At 41.7% G+C, this 22,927-nt stretch overlaps 1 protein-coding gene across 1 annotated transcript in view; it reads left to right on the top strand.

The window, feature by feature from the left end:
* Positions 1–3,746: 3,746 nt before the first annotated feature.
* slc45a2 (solute carrier family 45 member 2) overlaps positions 3,747–22,927 on the top strand; it is an 89,598-nt gene continuing 70,417 nt past the window's right edge. The window contains exons 1-4 of the mRNA XM_067990784.1: positions 3,747–4,249; positions 4,664–4,840; positions 20,036–20,382; positions 21,011–21,154. Coding sequence (XP_067846885.1) covers positions 3,814–4,249; positions 4,664–4,840; positions 20,036–20,382; positions 21,011–21,154 — 1,104 coding nt within the window. The 5' untranslated portion in view covers positions 3,747–3,813. The remainder of the gene's footprint in view (positions 4,250–4,663; positions 4,841–20,035; positions 20,383–21,010; positions 21,155–22,927) is intronic.

The raw sequence follows: 22,927 nt of genomic DNA, 5'->3' as shown, positions 1-22,927 counted from the left end.
CCACTGCTGTTCAAATGGACCCCTTCCTGCCAATTTTCTTGTACATCCAGCACGCCTCCGGCTGAGAAATGAAGTGATACCCTCCCCGGCCACTTTTTGAATAACCTAATGAAGACCCTGCTTTGGACAGGAGTATCAAACACCCACCCCAAGTCTAACAGAACAAGGAGACCCTAATAGTGTGCAAGGCATACCAGAAGACAATCATTCACCTGAGCACCAATCTTCACTTCCCCCCAACTTGTTAGGCACCGGCACAGACATGCATTATGGGTGAAGATTATAGTGAAGTTGAGGAACACAGGGTGAGGTACCTAGCACTATAAGGGTAGCAGTGGTAGATGTTGATGAGGTACACAACAGGGGTCCAATATGCCATAGCCTCTCCTAAGTTCTAGTCCGAAACAATCCTCAATAAACCTAGTTTTCAATGAAGACCGTTAGAACACGAGGTGTGTGTCGAGCAGTCAATTGCCTCCATACATTTGTGATTAGAAAGTGATGTGGTTAGGTTGAACTAAATGCTTTCTGCACTGCAATCTGCTGTTCAGCATGTGACAACAACAGTGGCATTTGCAGCAGGAACTTCAATTACATGTTCATAACGTAGACTAACACACCAGTGCAGTACCCAGTGAATGCTGCATTGTCAGAGATATTCGCCGGAACTTTCAACTTCGACAGGAGGTGATATTGGATTGGCTGCCTGTTGTACACGCTGGGCGGCCAATCCGATATCACCCATTAGACACTCCCGTCACAGTTGAAAGTTCCGCCCATTATTTTTTCAATGAGATGTTCAGCCAAGGTCCCATCTGCCTGTTCCAGTGGTACAGGTGAATGTTAAAGATCCCATGAAGCTATTCAAGACAAAATCCAGGCTTGGGCTCATAAGTGGCAAGTAACATTCGCGCCAGATAAGTGCCAGGCAATGACCATCGCCAACAAGAGAGAGTCTAACCACCTCCCCTTGACATTCAACGGCATTACCATCGCCGAATTCCCCACCATTAACATCCTGGGGGTCACCATTGACCAGAAACTTAACTGGACCAGCCATATAAATACTGTGGCTACGAGAGCAGGTCAGAGGCTGGGTATTCTGCGGCGAGTGACTCACCTCCTGACTCCCCAAAGCCTTTCCACCATCTACAAGGCACAAGTCAGGAGTGTGATGGAATACTCTCCACTTGCTTGGATGAGTGCAGCTCCAACAACACTCAAGAAGCTCAACAACATCCAGGACAAAGCAGCCCGCTTGATTGGCACCCCATCCACCACCAGCGCACTGTGGCTGCAGTGTGTACCATCCACAGGATGCACTGCAGCAACTCACCAAGGCTTCTTCGACAGCTCCTCCCAAACTCGCAACCTCTACCACCTAGAAGGACAAGAGCAGTAGGCACATGGGAACAACACCACCTGCACATTCCCCTCCAAGTCACACACCATCCCGACTTGGAAATATATCGCCGTTCCTTCATCGTCGCTGGGTCAAAATCCTGGAACTCCCTTCCTAACAGCACTGTGGGAGAGCCTTCACCACACGGACTGCAGCGGTTCAAGAAGGCAGCTCACCACCACCTTGTCAAGGGCAATTAGGGATGGGCAATAAATGCCGGCCTCGCCAGCGATGCCCACATCAAATGAACGAATAAAAAAAGTGAGGTAGATTTAATTTTTTATCCATAAAGCAATTAGAAGTCACTTTTTTTGTTAATGGAGAGATTTTTCTATAAACTGGAAATGATGTTTTATTTCTCTTTTTTAATTTTATTTTTAAATGTACCACAGAAGTACATATATATATCTGAACTTTGATATGTGCGTCTTAAAACTTGAACATTTACACACCACTAGATTTCCTGTGGCATTGCTCATGTTGAGTCAGAGATTATACAGTTGTGAGATGGGGAAATGGGTGAGGGATGCACATTTTTAGTGAAAGTATCTGGAAACAAATTTCTAAGACTCCTCTTTAGAAACATTATAGTAAGTAGTTTTAACTGATCAGATGTGTTTGTCACCCACTGTAGGTATGTGATATGTGTTTTTCAGTCGCAGGTAAACTGAGGCAGGGGTGGAGACAGGATATATTAAGGAGGTGGAAGTAGGTGGCCTTTGTGATGGAGATGATATAGGGTCTGAAACTCGGCTCAGAATCAAATAGCACACTGAGGTTGCGAACAATCTGGTTCAGTCTGAGATAGTGGCCAGGAAGGAGGATAGAATTAGTGGCATGGAAACGGAGTATGTGGCGAGTGCGGAAGACAATGGCTTCGGTCTTCCCAATGTTTAAGTGGAGGAAATCGCAGCTCATCCAGGACTGGATGTTGGACAAGCAGTCTGACAACAGAGGCAGTGATGGAGTCAAGAGCGGTGATGATGAAGTAGAGCTGGGTGTTTTCAGCATACATTTGGAACCTGACATCATGTTTTAGGATGATGTTGTCAAGGGACAGCATGTAAGTAAGAAACAGGATTTATTTGTGACTTTGATTAAAGCTGTTTCAGTGCTGTGGCAGGGGTAGAAACGAAAGGTTCATCATGTGGGAAAGATGGACACACATCAGTTCCAATGTGAAGAAAAACTTCTCCATTAACAAAAATACCTTCTAATTGACTTTGGGGTAAAACAAGAAATCCAGTCTGACTTCCAAGGTGAACAGTTAGAAAGAAAGAACGTCAATTTTATGCCTTTTTTCAATCTGCAATCTTAGATATCTGTTCCTTTGCTTCTTTGGAAATTTTGCTGTTAAGGGTTTATTTCCATAAAAATTATCACCATAGGAATGAAGGGAGAGAGACTAGGATTTTTTTTAAATGCAGAAGGTTATTACAACATGGAATGCCTAACCAGAAACAATGGTGGAAGCAGAATCCATAATAGCTTTTAAAAAGGGAAATGGGTAAATATTTGAAAAATAAAAATGTAAAAAAGGCTGCAGGAAAAGGGCAGAAAGTTGGCACAGGCATAATAGGGTGAATGGCCACTTTCTGTGAAGTAAAATTCTATGGTTCTACAAAACAATACTATGACATAAGCCAACGAGCTAAACATTTAACTGATTTGATCATGGCTGTGTCCCCCACTGACAACAGAACTTTTGAAAAAGGTATCAATTAAATTTGTAAATGACAGCTTGGATCAATTGGTAGCATATACCAAAAACCATGGGTTCAAACCCCACCCCTCCCAAGACTTGAGCACTTAATCTGATACATCAGTGAATTATTGAGGGAATGCTGCATTATTGGAGGTGCCATCTTTTTTGGATGACCTGTTAAGGGGGCCACTTTCAATTAACACCACCGAAACAGACCTGCATGTAAGTTGGCTGCCATGTTTCCTTACACTTGAACAAGTAACGTGGTAATTCGAAATCCTGAGGAGGTGATGCACAAAATGAATGCAGATTTCTTTATTAGGATTTTATATTGAAAGTTGGGAAATAAATGCAGTTTGTCAAAAAGACAGTTGTAATGATCAGAATAATTGTTATATCAGCTTTGTTATATTTGAACAAAAAAAGAAAAAATACAAAGTTATCAATTTTAGGAGAAATTAAGATAAATACTACTCAAAGAGCTTACATAAGGCAAGTTGCGTGGGACTTATACAAGTTACTATTAAATATAGAGTGTGTGCTGTACATGCAATCGCGCTCACACAAGTTTAACAAACCTGTGACTGCTCAGATGATATTTTTCTGCACACTCCAGATCTGCGTCATAGGGGAGCATAAATGTTTTTGCTGCTATCCCCGACGAGTTAAACGTGTGCAGGACTCAGGGAAAGGAAAGAAAGGAGCCATGACACGTTTAACAGCGGTGCCCAGGGACGACTTCAGCCAACTACCTCAAACAAAGACGCGGACCAGCAGCGAGGAGGTGGACAGTACCAGCAGCAGGTCGGATGGGGAGATGTTCGCCCTGGTGGAGCCTCCCAGGAGGTCCTCGGTTAGGCTGATCATGCACGGCATGGTGATGTTTGGAAGGGAGTTCTGCTACGCCGCAGAAGGGGCTTTCGTGACCCCGGTGCTGCTAAGTGTCGGGCTCCCTCGCAGCTTCTACAGTCTGGTGTGGCTCATCAGCCCCATTCTGGGCTTCGTCCTCCAACCCATCGTCGGCTCCGCCAGCGATTACTGCCGGTCCAAGTGGGGCAGGAGGAGACCCTACATCTTGGTCATGGGGGTCCTGATGGTGGTGGGAATGACCCTGTTTCTCAACGGAGAAGCCTTCGTAATAGGCAAGTTGGCATTTTTCCGAAATTGGCAGGGCTGAGACAGGGTCAGAGTTATGGAACTGCAGCATTGTCTCATTCTCACAGAACTATTACACATTAGTAGTCGCCTTACTTTTTAGAAGTTCAAAAGTCTCGATTTTAGTCTAAAAATCTTAATAACGTTAATTTCTTACTCAACGAAATAACGATATCTGTCTTAAATACTTGTCTTGGTTTGAATAATTAATAGTTTTTAAAAATATGAAAGTGATAACCGTAAATAGCGTAGTTTCGGTGAAACACGTCAGTCTTCCTTCAAGAGGATCAGAAAATACATAAAAATGTACACTGCAAATCTACACATTAAAATAACTTCATACTCAAATCTGTTGGAGAACTTCTTTCGAGATTAATGATCTGATTGAAAATTTCTTTCAGCTGTCATAGACGATAGGAAGCAAAGGCAAATTTGGGGTATCCTTATCACTATTTTCGGCGTGGTCGTCTTTGACTTCTCAACTGACTTCATCGACAGCCCTATCAAAGCTTATTTATTCGATGTCTGCTCCCATCAGGATAAAGAGAGGGGCTTACACTTCCATGCACTGTTAACTGGTGAGCGCATTCGTTTTAATCCTGTCAGTTGGCCGTGTATAATTATCACGAGTTTCTCCTCCACTTCAGCAGAACTCAACTCGTGATCTTGTCAACCCGAGGCAGAACAACAGGCAAAAAAAAGTTAACTTGGTATTAATTTTCCAAAATTTCCTAGATTCTGAAAGGGTCCCATCAGATTGGAACTGGTAACTCTTCTATTCAAGAAAGGAGGGAGACAGAAAGCAGGAAACTACAGGCCAGTTAGCTTAACATTTGTCATAAGGAAAATGCTAGAATCTATTATTAAGGAGGTTATAGCAGGGCACTTAGAAAATCTCAATGCAATCAGGCAGAGTCAACACGGCTTTGTGAAAGGGAAATCGTGTTTGACTAATTTATTAGAGTTCTTTGAGGAAGTAACAAGCAACGTGGATAAAGGGGATCCTGTGGATGTGGTGGAGTTGGATTTCCAGAAGGCTTTTGACAAGGTGCCACATCAAAGGCTACTACACTAAATAAGAGCTCATGGTGTAGGGGTAACATATTAACATGGATAAAGGATTGGTTAGCTCACAGGAAACAGAGAATAGGCATAAATAGGTGATTTTCAGGTTGGCAAGATGTAACGAGTGGAGTGCCACAGGGATCAGTGCTTGGGCCTCAACTATTTACAATCCATATCAATTATCTCCTGTGACATTACGGGTAAATTTCCATGGGAGTTCTCAACGTCATCCGCCTCAACTTTGGCAGATGAGCTGCTGAAACCCTGGAAAGATGGAGTAAATCCCATTTTCTGGGGTTTTGTGGCTCTTGCATTGAAGTTGTGGTGGTTGTGTGGGAGAAGTCCCAGGGAAATTTACCTTCAGGGAGTGAAGAGCAAGTGTAGAATCATAGAATGGAATCATAGAATGGTTACAGCACAGAAGGAGGCCATTCGGCCTGTCGAGCCCATGCTGGCTTTCTGCAAGAACAATCCAGCTAGTCCCACTTCCCCCGCCCTTTCCCCGTAGCCCTGCAATTTTTTAACCTTCATGTACTTATCCAATTCCCTTTTGAAAGCCATGATGGAATCTGCCTCCACCATCCCCTCAGGCAGTGGATTCCAGATCATGACCACTCGCTGCATAAAAATGTCGCCTTTGGTTCCATTGCCAATTACCTTTAAATAAGACCATAAGAGATAGGAGAAGGAGTAGGCCATTCGACCCCTCGAGCCTGCTCCGCCATTCAATGAGATCATGGCTGATCTGATTTTTACCTCAACTCCACTTTCCCGCCTTTTCCCATATCCTTTGACTCCCTTGCTGATCAAAAATTTGTCTAACTCAGCCTTGAATGTATTCAGTGACTCAGCCTCCACAGCTTTTTGTGGTAAAAAATTCTAAAGATTCACGACCCTCTGGGAGAAGAAATTCCTCCTCATTTCCGTCTTAAATGGGCGACCCCTTATTCTAAGACTATGGCCCCTAGTTTTAGATTCCCCTATGAGGGGTAACATCCTCTCAGCATCTACCCTATTGAGTCCCCTCAGAATCTTGTATGTTTCAATAAGGTCTCCTCTCATTCTTCTAAACTCCAATGAGTATAGACCCAACCTGTTCAATCTTACCTCATAAGATAACCCTTCCATACCCGGAATCAACCTAGTGAACCTTCTCTGAACTGCCTCCAATGCAAGTATGTCCTTCCTTAAATAAGGGCACCAGAACTGTATGCAGTACTCCAGGTGTGGTCTCACCAGTACCCAATACAGTTATAGCATGACTTCCCTGCTTTTATACTCCATTCCCATAGAAATAAAGGCCAGTAAAATCTGTGTCCTCTGATTCTTGACCCTTCTGCCAATGGGAACAGTTTCTCTCTATCTACTCTGTCCAGACCCCTCATGATTTTGAATACCTCTATCAAATCTCCTCTCAACTTTCTCTGCTCTAAGAACAACTCCAGCTTCTCCAGTCTATCCACGTAATTGAAGTCCTTCATCTCTGGAACCATTCTTGTAAATCTTTCATGCACCCTCTTTAAGGCCTTCACATCCTTCCTAAAGTGCGGTGCCCAGAATTGGACACAATGCTCCAGTTGTGGCCGAACCAGTGTTTTATAAAGGTTCACCATAACTTCCTTGCTTTTGTACTCTATGACTATTTAAAAAGCCCAGGATCCCGTATGCTTTTTTAACTGCTTCCTCAACCTGCCGTGCCACCTTCAACAATTTGTGCACATATATCCCCAGGTCTCTCTTTTCGTGCACACCCTTTAGTATTGTAGTCTTAATTTATATTGCCTCTCCTCATTCTTACTGCCAAAATGTATCACTTCACACTTCTCTGCATTAAATTTCATCTGCCACTTGTCCACCCATTCCACCAGCCTGTCTATGTCCTCTTGAAGTCTATCACTATCCTCCTCACTGTCCACTACTCTTCCAAGTTTTGTGTCATCTGCAAATTTGGAAATTGTGCCCTGTACCCCCAAGTCCAAGTCATTAATATATATCAAGAAAAGCAGTGGTCTTAGTACCAACCCATGGAGAACATCATTGTATACCTCCCTCCAGTCTGTAAAACAACCGTTCACCACTACTCTCTGTTTCCTGTCACTTAGCCAATTTCGTATCCATGCTTCCACTACCCCTTTTATTCCATGGGCTTCAACTTTGCTGACAAGCCTATTACGTGGCACCTTATCAAACGCCTTTTTGTCTTCGGGTAAAGTGAGTTAATGGGTGGATGATAAATAAACATAATTCAGTTCTCATTCTGAGGTCTATATTCTGCCTTTATTTTGTATAATACTTTGATTTATATGATTTGTAGTTAATTACTTCCCGTTGTCAACAGTCTAGCATCTATGGCAACTTGGGAAGCAGAGAAACAAAGTTGTTTGGAGCATCGGAATTTCTCTGCAGTACAGGTTGAGGAACTGGGAGAAACAAAATTGAGGTGGTACAGTGAGTATTGCCTCTGGCTGGATGGTGAAATATCAGTGTGACAAGTTTACATAGGCAGTTGCCATTATAAAGGTGGACATAGGAATTTATAATGGGAAATGTTGACAACGGGAAGTAAGGTTTTGTAGACATGAAGTGTGCACAGACATAATATTGTCAATAAATTATTATATATACTATTCAACTGGTAAGTTAGAGAATATAGTCATTCGCTTGCCTGTATCTGACGTCTGCATGTTGCTGTTTCTCTCTGTCACTTCTGTTATGCTTCTGTCATCTGCTCTCTCTCTTCTGCTTCTCTCTCCTTAACTTTTCTGCGTTCCTTTCAGGTGGGAGTTGGTGGATGGTATGGGGAAAGGATTGTACGAAGGGACAATGGTAACTCAGAGAGTTACCCTCTCACCTTCCCTGTAGAGAAATACTTACCCTCAGTCTAGCATCTTTGCCTAGCTTTATCACCAAGATTGGAAAATCACTGTGCTTGGATTAAGAGGCACGATTGCATATCCTGGCACTCTGGGGCACAGAATGTTAGAGTACCAACTTGCCACACAACTATGTTATTAATGTTATGCAGGTTGACAGAATTTGGACAACATCATGTGACTGGAACAGCACAAAATGTGTCAGAATTTGCTATAGCAGGGCATCTAAGACCATTTTCCATTAGTTAGACTTGTCCTTGCACATTTGGGTTTTTAAACTTTTTGCGTGGCAAGTTTCTGAAAGTGCGACCTGATAACGTCACAGCGAGGGAAAGAGGGCATCTGGGACCTGAGTGAACAGGGCAAGCAACTGTGTATCTCCTTAATCAATCAGATTGAAGGATCATAGGAACATAAGAACATAGGAACAGGAATAGGCCATTCAGCCCCTCATGCCTGCTCCGCCATTTGATAAGATCATAGCTGATCTGTGATCTAACTCCATATACCTGCCTTTGGCCCATATCCCTTAATACCTCTGGTTGCCAAAAAGCTATCTATCTCACATTTAAATTTAGCAATTGAGCTAGTATCAATTGCCGTTTGCAGAAGAGAGTTCCAAACTTCTACCACCCTTTGTGTGTAGAAATGTTTTCTAATCTCACTCCTGAAAGGTCTGGCTCTAATTTTTAGACTGTGCTCCCTACTCCTAGAATCCCCAACCAGCGGAAATAGTTTCTCTCTATCCACCCTATCTGTTCCCCTTAATATCTTATAAACTTCGATCAGATCACCCCTTAACCTTCGAAACTCTAGAGAATACAAACCCAATTTGTGTAATCTCTCCTCGTAACTTAACCCTTGAAGTCTGGGTATCATTCTAGTAAATCTACGCTGCACTCCCTCCAAGGCCAATATGTCCTTCCGAAGGTGCGGTGACCAGAACTGCTCACAGTACTCCAGGTGTGGTCTAACCAGGGTTTTGTATAGCTGCAGCATAACTTCTGCCCCCTTGTACTCCAGTCCTCTAGATATAAAGGCCAGCATTCCATTAACTTTATTGATTATTTTCTGCACCTGTTCATGACACTTCAATGATTTATGTACCTGAACCCCTAAGTCCCTTTGGACATCCACTGTTTTTAACTTTTTACCATTTAGAAAGTACCCTGCTCTCTCCTTTTTTGATCCAACGTGGATGACCTCACATTTGTCTACATTGAATTCCATTTGCCACAGTTTTGCCCATTCACCTAATCTATCAATAGCCCTTTGTAATTTTATGTTTTCATCTACACTGCTTACAATGCCACCAATCTTTGTGTCATCGGCAAACTTAGATATGAGACTTTCTATGCCTTCATCTAAGTCGTTAATAAATATTGTGAATAATTGAGGCCCCAAGACAGATCCCTGCAGGACTCCACTAGTCACATCCTGCTAATGTGAGTACTTACCCATTATCCCTACTCTCTGTCGCCTTTCGCTCAGCCAATTTCCTAACCAAGTCCATACTTTTCCCTCGATTTCATGGGCTTCTATCTTGGCTAACAGTCTCTTATGTGGGACCTTATCAAATGCCTTCTGGAAGTCCATATAAATAACATCCATTGACATTCCCCTGTCCACTACTTTAGTCACCTCTTCAAAAAATTCAATCAGGTTTGTCAGGCACGACGTACTTTTCACAAATCCATGCTGGCTCTCTCTGATTAACTGAAAATTCTCGAGGTGTTCAGTCACCCTATCCTTAATTATAGACTCCAACAATTTCCCCACAACAGATGTTAGGTTAACTGGTCTATAATTCCCCAGTTTCCCGCTCTCTCCTTTCTTAAAAAGCGGAGTGACATGATCGAGAAATAAATAGCGCAAGGACTGAGAATGAAGTGTAAATTATAGTGGGTGAATTCAATGTCGAATCAGGTAGATGTAAGGAATCTGACAACACCAGATTATAGTCCAACAGTTTTATTTGAAAATCACAAGCTTTCGGAGGCTTTCTCCTTCGTCCCTGATTATCGTTTCTAAAAAATTCCCCACCACTGAGGTTAAACTGACTGGCCTATATTTGCTGGGTTTATCCTTACACCCTTTTTTGTACAAGGGTGTAACATTTGCAATTCTCCAGTCCTCTGGCACCACCCATACCTGATAGTTATAACTTCTCAGTTCTGTTATCATCCTAGTAAATCTTTTTTGCACCTTCTCCAGTGACTCTATATCCCTTTTATAATAGAGACCAGAACTGTTCAAAGTACTCCAAGCGTAGTCTAACCTAGGTCCATACAAGTTTAACGTAAAGTCTCTGCTTTTCAATTCTGTCCCTCTAGAAATGAACCCCAGTGCTTTGATTGCCTTTTTAAAGGCCCTATTAAGCTGCATTGCTACTTTTAGTGATTCGTGTATCTGTACCCCCAGATCCCTCTGCTCCTCTGCCTCATTTAGACTCTTATTATCCAAGCAGTATGTGGCCCCCTTATTCTTCCTATCAAAATGTCGTACCTCACATCTAGTGTATCGCAGTCTTCCTCAGTATTATCTATACCCCCAATTTGGTGTCATCTGCAAATTTTGAAATTGCACTTCCGATTCTCGAGTCCAAATCGTTTATGCAAATGGTGAACAACAGTGATCCCAGCACCGATCCTTGAGGAACACCACTTCCCATCTTTTGCCAGTCTGAGTAATTACTTTTAAACCCTACTCTTTGTTTTCTGTTTTGTAGCCAGCTTGCTATCCATTCTGCAACTTGTCCCCTGACTCCACATGCTATAACCTTAGTCAGGAGTTCACTTTATCGAAGGCCTTTTGAAAATCCAAATATATTACATCTATTACACTACTCTTGTCTACCCTTTCTGTTACTTCTTCAAAGAATTCAATAAGGTTGGTTAAGCATGAACTTCCCTTTTGAAATCCATGCTGACTATTCTTTATTATATTTTTGATTTCTAGATGTTTTTCTGTTACATCTTTGGGTAAGAATTCTATTATCTTTCCCACCACCGATGTTAAACTAATGAGTTTATAATTCCCTGAACTGGTTCTATTTCCCTTTTTAAATATAGGAATCACGTTAGTTGTCCGCCAGTCCTCTGGCACTATTCTCTTTTCTAATGAATTATTATATATATGTAATAGTGCCCTTGCTATCTCTCCCCTAACTTCTTTTAAAATTTGCGGATGCAATCCATCTGGACCAGGGGTTTTATCCTCTCTAAGTTTGATTATCTGCCCCCTTTCTATCTTAAATGTCTTTATATCATAATGTGGGGTTAAGGCTTGTTACAAGAGTAGAGTCATGGGAGCATTATTCTTCAACCGACTTGGAAGCGGTTGATGCTTTCACTTGGCGACCAATGTTGCAACATTTCCCATTCTCTAACACATTCCTTCACTGTAATAAACACAAAAACAAAATCGACAAAGAAAGGGAGGAAAAAAATGTTCTGTATTCTCACTAGAAGAATAAAGATTGACAAGCAACATGGTACAAGTTTTTTAAATGCTGAATGAACTCTCCCAATGCCCACCAAGTTTATCCAATGGATAGCTGAAGCAGGAAGATCCTAGGTTTAATCCCCAGTCTGTGTTGAATTAGCTGTTCTCAGAGTTAGCTGGCGTGATAGTAAATTTGCTTTGCTGCGGTTCAGTGGGTAGCACTCTTGCCTCTGAGTTAGAAGGTTGCGGGTTCAAATCCCACTCCAGAGACTTGAACACAAAGTCTAGGCTGACACTCCAGTGCAGTACTAAGGGAATGCTGCACTGTGGAAGGTGCTGTCTTTTGGATGAGACATTAAACCACCCTCTCAGGTGGATGTAAAAGATCCCATGGCATTATTTCAAAGAAGAGTAGGTGAGTTCTCCCCGATGTCCTGGCCAAGATTTTTCCCTCAACCAGCATCACTAAAATACAGATTATCTGGTCATTATTACATTGCTGTTTGTGGGATCTTGCTGTGTGCAAATTGGCTGCCACGTTTCTTACATTACAACAGTAACTACACTTCAGAGGTACTTCATTGGCTTCTTCCTTTCTCTTTTTTCTTTTCTTTCTTTTCTTTCCTTCATTGACAGTAGGACTTCAAAGTTAGGGAGTGGAAAATCAGCCAATGTTCCCACTGCTGGTCTTTATCCAACCGTTTGTGTGGACCTTGGACAAGAACAGGGGTATCTGTGATACCCCAACAATTAAGTAAAGAAAGACAGAAAGAACTTGAATTTATATAGTGCCTTTTACAACTTCAAAGTGCTTCACAGCCAACTTTTGAAGTGTGCCAGGGAAGTAGCCAGCCAGAACTCACTGTCACGTCCCAGACTTGAGTAATGGCCACTGACAAGTAATTGGTGCCAATAGAAGCATACCCCAGCGCTGAACCAGAGGCTTGAGAAGAGAAATGGAAACAATTGGAGAGAAAATGAAAAAAATGCTTAACAGGATGAAATGGATAAGCTGTGATTGCAGAACTAGAGGACAATGTAATATTAATAGCAAGATAGGAATATAGGAACAGAAGTAGGCCATGTAGCCCCTCGAACTTGTTCTGCCATTCAGTGAGTTCATCGCTGACCTGTGACCTAACTCCATATACCTACCTTAGGCCCATATCCCTTAATATCTTTGGTTAACAAAAATCTATCAATCTCAGATTTAAAATTAACAATTGAGCTAGCAGCAACAGCCATTTGTGGAAGAGAGTTCCAAACTTCTACCACCCTTTACGTGTAGAAGTATTTCCTAACTCCACACCTGCAAGTCCTGGCTCTAATTTTTAGGCTATGTTCCCTAGTCCTAGACTCCCCAACCAGCGGAAATAGTTTCTCTCTATCTACCCTATCAGTTCCTCTTAATATCTTGAAAACTTCAATCAAATCACCCCTTAAGCTTCTAAATTCCAGGGACTACAACCCTAGTTTGTGTAATCTCTCCTCGTAATTTAACCCTTCGAGTCCCGGTATCATTCTGGTAAATCTATGCTGCACTCCCTCCAAGGCCAATATATCCTTCCTAAGGGGTGCTGTGCCCAGAACTGAAAGCAGTACTCCAGGTCTGGTCTAACCAGGGTTTTGTATAGCTGTAGCCTAACTTCTATCGCCTTGTATTCTAGTCCTCTAGATATAAAGGCTAGCATTCCATTAGCCTTTTTGATTATTTTCTGTACCTGTCCATGATATTTTAATGATCTATGTACATTGACCCCTAAGTCTCTTTGGACCTCCACTCTTTCGAGCTTTTCATCATTTAGAAAGTACTCTGATCTATCCTTTTTGGGTCCAATGCGGATGACCTCACACTTGCTCATATTGAGATCAAATTTGCCACAGTTTTGCCCATTTACTTAATCTGTTAATATTTCTCTGTAATTTTATGCTTCCATCTACACTGCTTACAGTGCTGCCTATCTTTGTGTCATTGGCAAACTTGGATATGTGGCTCTCTATCCCATTATCTAAGTCGTTAATAAATACAGTGAATAGTTGAGGCCCCAACACAGATCCCTGGGGACACCACTTGTCACATTCTGCCAATTTGAGTACCTACCCATTATCCCTACTTTCTGTCTCTTGCTGCTTAGCCAATTTCCCAACCAGATCAATAATTTGCCCTCAATTCCATGAGCTTCAACTGTAGCTGTCTCTTATGAGGGACATTACCGAATGCCTTCTGGAAGTCCATATAAACAATTCCCATAGACATTCCCCTGACCACAACTTTAGTCACATCTTCAAAAAAATTCAATCGGGTTCGTCAGGCATGGCAAATCCATGCTGACTCTGATCAGCTCAAAATTTTCACGGCGTTCAGTCTCTCTATCCTTAATCTAGTAATTTCCCAACAACAGATGTTAGGATAACTGTTCTATAATTTCCTGGTTTCCCTCTCTCACCTTTCTTAAATAGCGGAGTGACATGTGCAATTTTCCAATCTAAAGGAACGATTCCTGAATTGAGAGAACTTTGGAAGATTATAGTTAGGGCTTCTGCAACATTCTTACCTACTTCTTTTAAACCCTGGGATGTAAACTATCTGGTCCTGGGGATTTGTCACTCTTAAGTGCCATAATTTTCTTCGTTACTGTTAATTTCCTTATTCCTAATTTCCTTAATTATGGTGAGTCCCCATCCCTGATTCAAAATTAGTTTCCTTGGGATGTCCGGCATGCTATCCTCTTCCTCTACTGTAAACACTGACACAAAGTCATTATTTAACATGTCTGCCATTTTCTTATTTTCATTTACAATATCCCCATATTCAGTTTTTTAAGGGGCCTACAGTGCGCTTGACCACCTTTTTCCTAATATAATTGTAATTTTGTTTGTGTTGATTTTGATATCCCTTGCAAGTTTATTTTCATACTCCCTTTTTGTAGCTCTGATTATCTGTTTTGTCACCCTTTGCTGTTCTTTGTATCTCTCTCTGTCACCAGGATCTGTGCTATTTTTTGCATTTTTGTATACTTTTTCTTTTAGTTTTATGTTGTCCCTTACCTCTCTTGTCATCCATGGCTGTTCTTTTTGGCAAGAAGAGCTGTTGCCCCTTAGGGGTATAAACTGGTTCTGTATCACGTTAAATTCTTTTTTGTACACCTCTCACTGATCTTCTGTCGTTTTACCAATTAACAGATTTGCCCACTTTACTATGGACCGTCTCTGTCTCATTCCATTAAAGATGGCCTTACCTAAATTTAGAATCTTAGTAGCTGTTATGGGTTTCTCCTTTTCAAACTTTGAACTCAATCATATTATGATCGCTATTGGGTAAATGTTCACGCACCGTTAGGCTGTTAACTAAATCTAGCTCATTATTCATTATTAAATCTAATATGGCCTGCCCCTTTGTTGGTTTGAGGATATGTTGTTGCAGAAAGCTGTCCTGAACATAATCAAGAAACTCGCTACCTTTCTGACATGAGCTCATCTGCTTATTCAATCAATATGAAAGTTAAAATCCCCCATTAAAACTACTCTGCCTTTGCTACATGCTTGTCTAATCTCTGCATTTATACATTTTGCTACTTCACAGCTGCTACCAGGGGACCTGTACACAACCCCCTCAATAGTCTTAATCCTTTTCTATTTCTTAATTCTACCCATAAAGTCTCCACTGCTTGCTTACCTCTCGTTATATCCTCTCTTATCATTGAAGTAATTTCATCCTTAATCACTAAGGCTACTCCTTCCCATTTACCAGTTTCCCTATCCTTCCTATAGACCTTATAATCTGGTATATTCAGTTCCCAGTCCTGACCACCTTGCAGCCATGTCTTAGGAATGGCTAACATGACATACCCTCTAAGTTGAATTAGTGCCTGCAATTCATTCAATTTGTTCCTTATACTCTGTGCATTTGTACAAAGAATGCTTGTTTGAGCCACACACCCTAACTTGTCCTTCTGCTCTAAAGTTGTTTTTCTCACACATTACTTATTCCTCTCTCCTGATTTAATTACTTTACATCTTTTAGTTTTCCATTTACCTGTAGTGCTTAAAGCATAATTTCTGACTATTACTCTACTCTCTTACTTTTCGTTTGTTTTAGAATTATTATTTATACTACCTTTTCCACCTGAGCCCTCCCCCCACCCCCATTTATTAGTTTAAAGTCTATGTGACCGCCCTATTTATCCTTTCCACTAGGACCCTGTTCCCAGCCCGGTTCACGTGGAGCCCATCCCAACGGTACAGTTCCTTCCTGTCCCAGTATTGGTGTCAGTGTCCAATGAAATGGAACCCCTCTTTCCCAAACCACTCCTTCAGCCACTTGTTCACGTCCATAATCTGTTTATCCCTACGCCAATTTGCACGTGGCTCGGGTAATAATCCATAGATTATAACCCTTGAGGTCCTGTTTTTTAATTTAGCTCCTAGCTCCTGGTACTCTCTGAACACGACGTCCAGCCTACTCTTTCCTATATTGTTGGTACCAACATTGACCACAATGACTGGAACCTCCACCTCCCTCTCCAATATCCTTTCAAGCCGGTTCGGGATGTCCCTCACCCTGGTACCAGGTAGGCAATATCATGTGGGGCTTTTGATCCTCCTTACGAAGGATGCTATCTGTCCCCCTAATTACTGAATCCCCTACAATTACCACACCACGTTTCTCCTCCTCCTCCCAGCCCTATGGATAGCTTCCTGCTCCAAGGTGCCATGGTCAGCATTCTGGCTGTCCTTATCCTCACAGTTAGTAAGTACATTGTACCTGTTGGATAGGATCAGCTTCTGTGTATCCTTGTTCTCATAGAAACATAGAAAATAGGAGCAGGAGTAGGCCATTCGGCCCTTCGAGCCTGCTTTGCCATTCAGTATGATCATGGCTGATCCTCTATCTCAATACCATATTCCCGCTCTCTCCCCATACCCCTTGATGCCCAGGATAGAATAACGTGATAGAATTCTTCATTAAGATGGAAAGTGAAGTAATCCAATCCGAAACTAGGGTCCTAAATCTAAACAAAGGAAACTACGAAGGTATGAGGAGTGAATTGGCTATGATACATTGGGGAGCTTCGTTAAAAGGCATGACGGTGGATAGGCAATGGCTAACATTTAAGGAATGAATGCATGAATTGCAACAATTATACATTCCTTTCTGGTGCAAAATCACAAAATGAAAAGCGGCCCAAGCGTGGCTAACAAAAGAAATTAAGGATAGCATTAGATCCAAAGGGGAGTCGTATAAAGTTGCCAGAAAAAGTAGCAAGCCTGAGGATTGGGAGCAGTTTAGAATTCAGCAAAAAAAAACAAGAGATTGATTAAGAGGGGAAAATAGAGTATGAGAGTAAACTTGCAAGGAACATAAAAGTGGACTGTTAAAACTTCTACAAGTATGTAAAAAAAAAGATTAGTGAAGACAAATGTAGGTCCCATACAGTCAGAAACGGGAGAATTTATAATGGGGAACAAGGAAATGGCAGAGCAATTAAACAAATACTTTGGTACTGTCTTCACGGAAGAGGACACAAATAACTTCCCAGAAATGCTAGAGAACCAAGGGACCAGTGAGAAGGAGGAATTAAAGGAAATTAGTATTAGTAAAAAAAATAGTGCTGGAGAAATTAATGGGACTGAAAGCCTCCCGGAGTACTAAAAGAGGTAGCCATGGAAATAGTGGATGCATTAGTTGTCATCTTCTAAAATTCTATAGATTATGGAACAGTTCCTGTAGATTGGAGGGTGGCAAATGTAACCCCACTATTTAAAAAAGGAGAGAGAGAAAAAACAGGGAACTACAGACCAGTTAGCCTAATGTCAGCAGTAGGGAAAATGCTAAAGTCTATTATAAAGGATGTGATAACAAGACACTTAGAAAATATCAACGGGATTAGACAAAGTCAACATGGATTTATGAAAGGGAAATCATGTTTGACAAACCTACTGGAGTTTTTTGAGGATGTAACTGGTAGAATAGATGAGGGAGAAACAGTGGATGTGGTGTATTTGGATTTTCAGAAGGCCTTTGATAAAGTCCCACATAAGAGGTTAGTGTGCAAAATTAAAGCAAATGGGATTGGGGGTAATATACTGGCATGGATTGAAAATTGGTTAACAGACACGAAATAGAGAGTAGGAATAAATGGGTCCTTTTCGGGGTGGCAGGCGGTGACTAGTGGGGTACCGCGGGGATCAGTGCTTGGGCCCCAGCTATTCACAATATATATCAATGATTTGGATGAGGGAACCAAATGTAATATTTCCAAGTTTGCTGATGACACAAAACTAGGTGGGATCGTGAGTTGTGAGGAGGATGCAAAGAGCCTTCATGGCGATTTAGACAAATTGAGTGAGTGGGCAAATACATGGCAGATACAGTATAGTGTGGATAAATGTGAAGTTATCCACTTCGGAAGGAAAAACAGAAAGGCAGAGTATTATTTAAATGGTGATAGATTAGGAAATGTTGATGTACAAAGGGACCTGGGTGTCCTTGTACACCAGTCACTGAAAGCAAACATGCAGGTGAAGCAAGCAGTTAGGAAGGCAGATGGTATGTTGGCCTTCATTGCAAGAGGATATGAGTACAGGAGCAGGGATATCTTACTGCAGTTATACAGGGCCTTGATGAGACGACACCTGGAGTATTATGTGCAGTTTTGGTCTCCTTATCTAAGAAAGGATATTCTTGCCATAGAGGGAGTGCAGCGAAGGTTCACCAGACTGGTCCTGGGATGGCAGGACTGTCATATGAGGAGAGATTGGGTCGACTTGGCCTGTATTCACTCGAGTTTAGAAGAATGAGAGCGGATCTCATTGAAACACATAAAATTCTAACAGGGCTAGACAGACTGGATGCAGAGAGGATGTTTCTTCTGGCTGGGGGGTCCAGAACCAGGGGTCACAGTTTCAGTATACGGGGTGGTACATTCAGGACTGAGATGAGGAGAAATTTCTTCATTCAGAGGGTGGTGAACCTGTGGAATTCTCTACCACAGAAGGCTGTGGAGGCCAAGTCACTGAATATATTTGAGAAGGGGCTAGAAGGATTTCTAGACACAAAAGACATCAAGGGGTATGGGGAGAGACCGGAATATGGTATTGAGATAGAGGGTCAGCCATGGTCCCATTGAATGGCAGAGAAGTCTCGTATGGGCCAAATGGCTATTCCTGCTCCTATTTTCTATGTTTCTATTGCTGCAGGAGTTCCTCAGGGCAGTGTCCTAGGCCCAACCATCTTCTGCTGCTTCATCAAGACCTTCCCTCCATCATAAGGTCAGAAATGGGGATGTTCGCTGATGATTGCACAGTGTTCAGTTCCATTCGCAACCGCTCAGGTAATGAAGCTGTCCGTGCCCGCATGCAGCAAGACCTGGACAATATCCAGGCTTGGGCTGATAAGTGGCAAGTAACATTCGTGCCAGACAATTTCTAGGCCAATGACCATCTCCAACAAGAGAGAGTCTAACCACCTCCCCTTGATATTCAACGGCATTACCGTTGCCGAATCCCCCCACCATCAACATCCTGAGTGTCACCATTGTCCAGAACCTTAACTGGACCAGCCACATAAATACTGTGGCTACAAGAGCAGGTCAGAGGCTGGGTATTCTGCGGCGAGTGACTGACCTCCTGACTCCCCAAAGCCTTTCCACCATCTACAAGGCACAAGTCAGGAGTGTGATGGAATACTCTCCACTTGCCTGGATGAGTGCAGCTCCAACAACACTCAAGAAGCTCGACACCATCCAGGACAAAGCAGTCCATTTGATTGGCATCCCATCCACCACCCTAAACATTCACTCCCTTCACCACTGGTGCACCGTGGCTGCAGTGTGTACCATCTACATGATGCACTGCAGCAACTATCCAAGACTTCTTCGACAGCACCTCCCAAACTTGCGACCTCTACCATCTAGAAGGACAAAGGCAGCAGGCACATGGGAACAACACCACCTGCACGTTCCCCTCCAAGTCACACAATATACCGACTTGGAAATATATCGCCGTTCCTTCATGGTCGCTGGGTCAAAATCCTGGTACTCCCTTCCTAACAGCACTGTGGGAGAACCGTCACCACACGGACTGCAGCGGTTCACGAAGGCGGCTCACCACCACCTTCTCAAGGGCAATTTGGGATGGACAATAAATGCTGGCCTTGCCAACGATGCCCACATCCCATGAACAAATTAAAAGAAAGCTCCCCAAGCTTGTTTCCTAATATATCATCAGCATCTATTGTTTTAAAAAAAAATGAGGGAAGGAAACTTATCACTAACTTAATTGGAAGCAGATACTGATGGTGACAGTGATGGGTTTTACAGTAGTAAGTTACTTTGATACAAATTGCTTCATTTCTATAAATTTTAATGTCTCTGCCTTCTTTTTGTGTAGGCCTTGGAGGTGCTCTAGGCTACCTAGCTGGTGCCATAGAATGGAACCACACTATTCTGGGAAGGATTTTAGGATCTGAATATCAGGTTATTTACGTTTTTGCAACAACTATTTTCACCATAGTTCTAATAATACACCTGTGCAGCATTCCGGAAATTCCATTTGGTCAAGAAGTAGATCCTCAGAAATCAAATTTGTTGGAAAATAATACTTCTGGCTATGGAACCATTGCGAGTCCTGCAAACGGGCACCATGATTCAAATTTTTATAAGCCAAGATCTTTTTCAGTGGTGGAAGAATTGGAAGACAGTTCGCAAATTGCTTGCAATAAACCACCAAACGAAAAGGTAATTATGCTTTATTGTGAATTTTATTTTAAAATTAAACTTTACTGGTGCTGCAAGCAGGGAAGATTTTTTTAGTTTATCCAAGGATTATTGTCTTCTAAATCAATTTAAAGGTTTCTTCATATTGGCATGTTTTCCATGATGGGACCAATTCATGTATCTATAAACAAGTCAACTATAGATATGTATATACATAGAGTTGAAAATGACATCGTTGACAGTGTGTGTATATATATACACACATTGCATTTTGTTTTTAAAAAAATCAACTTGTTCATGTATTTGGGGAGTAAGCAAGGATACCAGTAATTATTTTTAGATATCATGGAAGACTTCAAAGAAGAGAAGACTCTCTGAAAATACCTTTTTGATACCAAAAAAATTCTGTTTGCCCTAGCAGTCACATCAGATCATTGAGTTTTTATACTCAAGAAATGATTACTTACACCATGGAACAGGTGATCACACATGAAGATAGGAAAGTATCAATTTTCTATTTGTATCACACATATGGTTTCCATCTCCATAAAATCTTTTTGTATTTCAGTAACATCACTAGAACCTCTCCACAATATATGTATTGGTGAAAGTGGATTTAGCTGCACTGATATTTTTTATTTGTTTCCAGGTACAGAAGCGTATAACCCTAAAGTCCCTGATTAAAGCTCTGTTCAGTATGCCTTCTCATTACCGTTATCTATGTGTTAGTCACCTCATAGGATGGACAGCATTTCTCTCAACTATGCTCTTCTTCACTGACTTCATGGGACAGGTAAAAATAAAATATGGCATTGGCTAATCATTAGTTTGGACTTAATTCTGATATTTTTTGACATCCATTATGAACAAGAAAACACATTAATATAGCCAAATTGTGCCTTTCATTCACACAAATGCCTCATAACGATTCTAAAGGGGATGCAGACCTGGGGTATATGTGCACAAATCTTTGAAGGTGGCAGGACAGGTTGAGAAAGTGGTTGAAAAAGCATACGGGATCCTGGGCTTTATAAATAGAGGTAGAGAATACAAAAGCAAGGAGTTATGTTGAACCTTTATAAAACACTGGTTCGTCCACAGCTGTGAAGGCCTTAGAGAGGTGCAGAAAATATTTACTAGAATCGTTCAAGGGATGAGGGACTTCAGTTACGTAGATAGACTGGAGAAGCTGGGGTTATTCTCCTTAGAGGAGATTTGATAGAAGTGTTCAAAATCATGAAGGGTTTAGATAAAGTAAATAAAGAGAAACTGTTCCCATTGGCGGTAGGGTCAAGAACTAAAGGACACTGATTTGCAAAACAACCAAAGGTGACATGAGGAAAAACTTTGTTACGCAGCGAGTAATGATTTGGAATGCGCTGCCTGAAAGGGTGGTGGAAGCAGATTCAATCGTGGCTTTCAAAAAGGAATTGGATAAATACTTGAAGAGAAAAAATTTGCAGGGCTATGGGGAAAGAGCGGGGCAATGGGACTAACTGTATGCTCTTGCAAAGAGCCGGCATGGGCTCAATGGGCTGAATGGTCTCCTTCTCTGCTGTATCCATTCTATGAGTCTATGAACGAACATAAAGTCATGCAGTATCTTTTCTAAGCAATTGTGTTGCCTATAGGTATTTATTTGGTGGCTTATCATGTCATCAGGACATCCCAACGTACTTTACAACCAATGAATTAACAGCAACCTATTTATGTACAGCAAGGTCCTGCAAACAGTAATTGAAATGAATGATCGGATAATCTGTTTTTGATGGTGTTGGTTCAGGGAAGAATGTTGGTCAGGACTGGAGAACTCACTGCTCTTCTTCAAATTGTTACATAGAATTACATAGAGTCCACAGCTGAGAAACAGGCCATTTGGCCCAACTGGTCTGTGCCGCCATTTATGCCCAACACAAGCCTCCTCCCACTCCTCTTCATCTAACCCTATCAGAATATCCTTCTATTTCTTTCTTCCTCATGTGCTTATCTAGCTTCCCCTTAAATGCATTTGTGTTATTTGCCTCAACTACTCTTTGTGGTGGCATGTTCCACATTCTTACCATTCTTTGGGTAAACAAGTTTCTTGTGAATTCCCTATTGGATTTATTAGTGCTATCTTATATACATGACCTCTCATTTTGGACTCCCCCACAAGTGGAAACATTTTATCCACGTGTATCCTATCAAACCCTTTCATAATCTTAAAGACCTCTATCAGGTCACCCCTCAGCCGGCTCTTTTCTAAGAAAAGAGCCCCAGGCTGTTCAGCCTTTCCTGATAAATACATCCTCTCAGTTCTGGTATCATCCTTGTGAATCTTTTTTGCACCTTCTCCAGTGTCTCTATATCCCTTTTATAATACAGAGACCAGAACTATGTACAATACTCCAAGTGTGGCCTAACCAACGTTCTATGCAAGTTTAACATAATTTCTCTGCTTTTCAATTCTATCCCTCTAGAAATGAGCCCTAGTGCTTGGTTTACTTTGGTCTAATTTACCTGTGTCACTTCTTTATGTGATTTGTGTATCTGTACCCTGAGATCCCTTTGCTCCTCTACCCCATTT

Source organism: Heptranchias perlo, chromosome 1 (assembly GCF_035084215.1).
Source record: "Heptranchias perlo isolate sHepPer1 chromosome 1, sHepPer1.hap1, whole genome shotgun sequence".
In the NCBI taxonomy this organism is placed as follows: domain Eukaryota; kingdom Metazoa; phylum Chordata; class Chondrichthyes; order Hexanchiformes; family Hexanchidae; genus Heptranchias; species Heptranchias perlo.
Note: the sequence above shows the minus strand (reverse complement) of the source record. Positions and strands in the feature narration are given on the sequence as shown.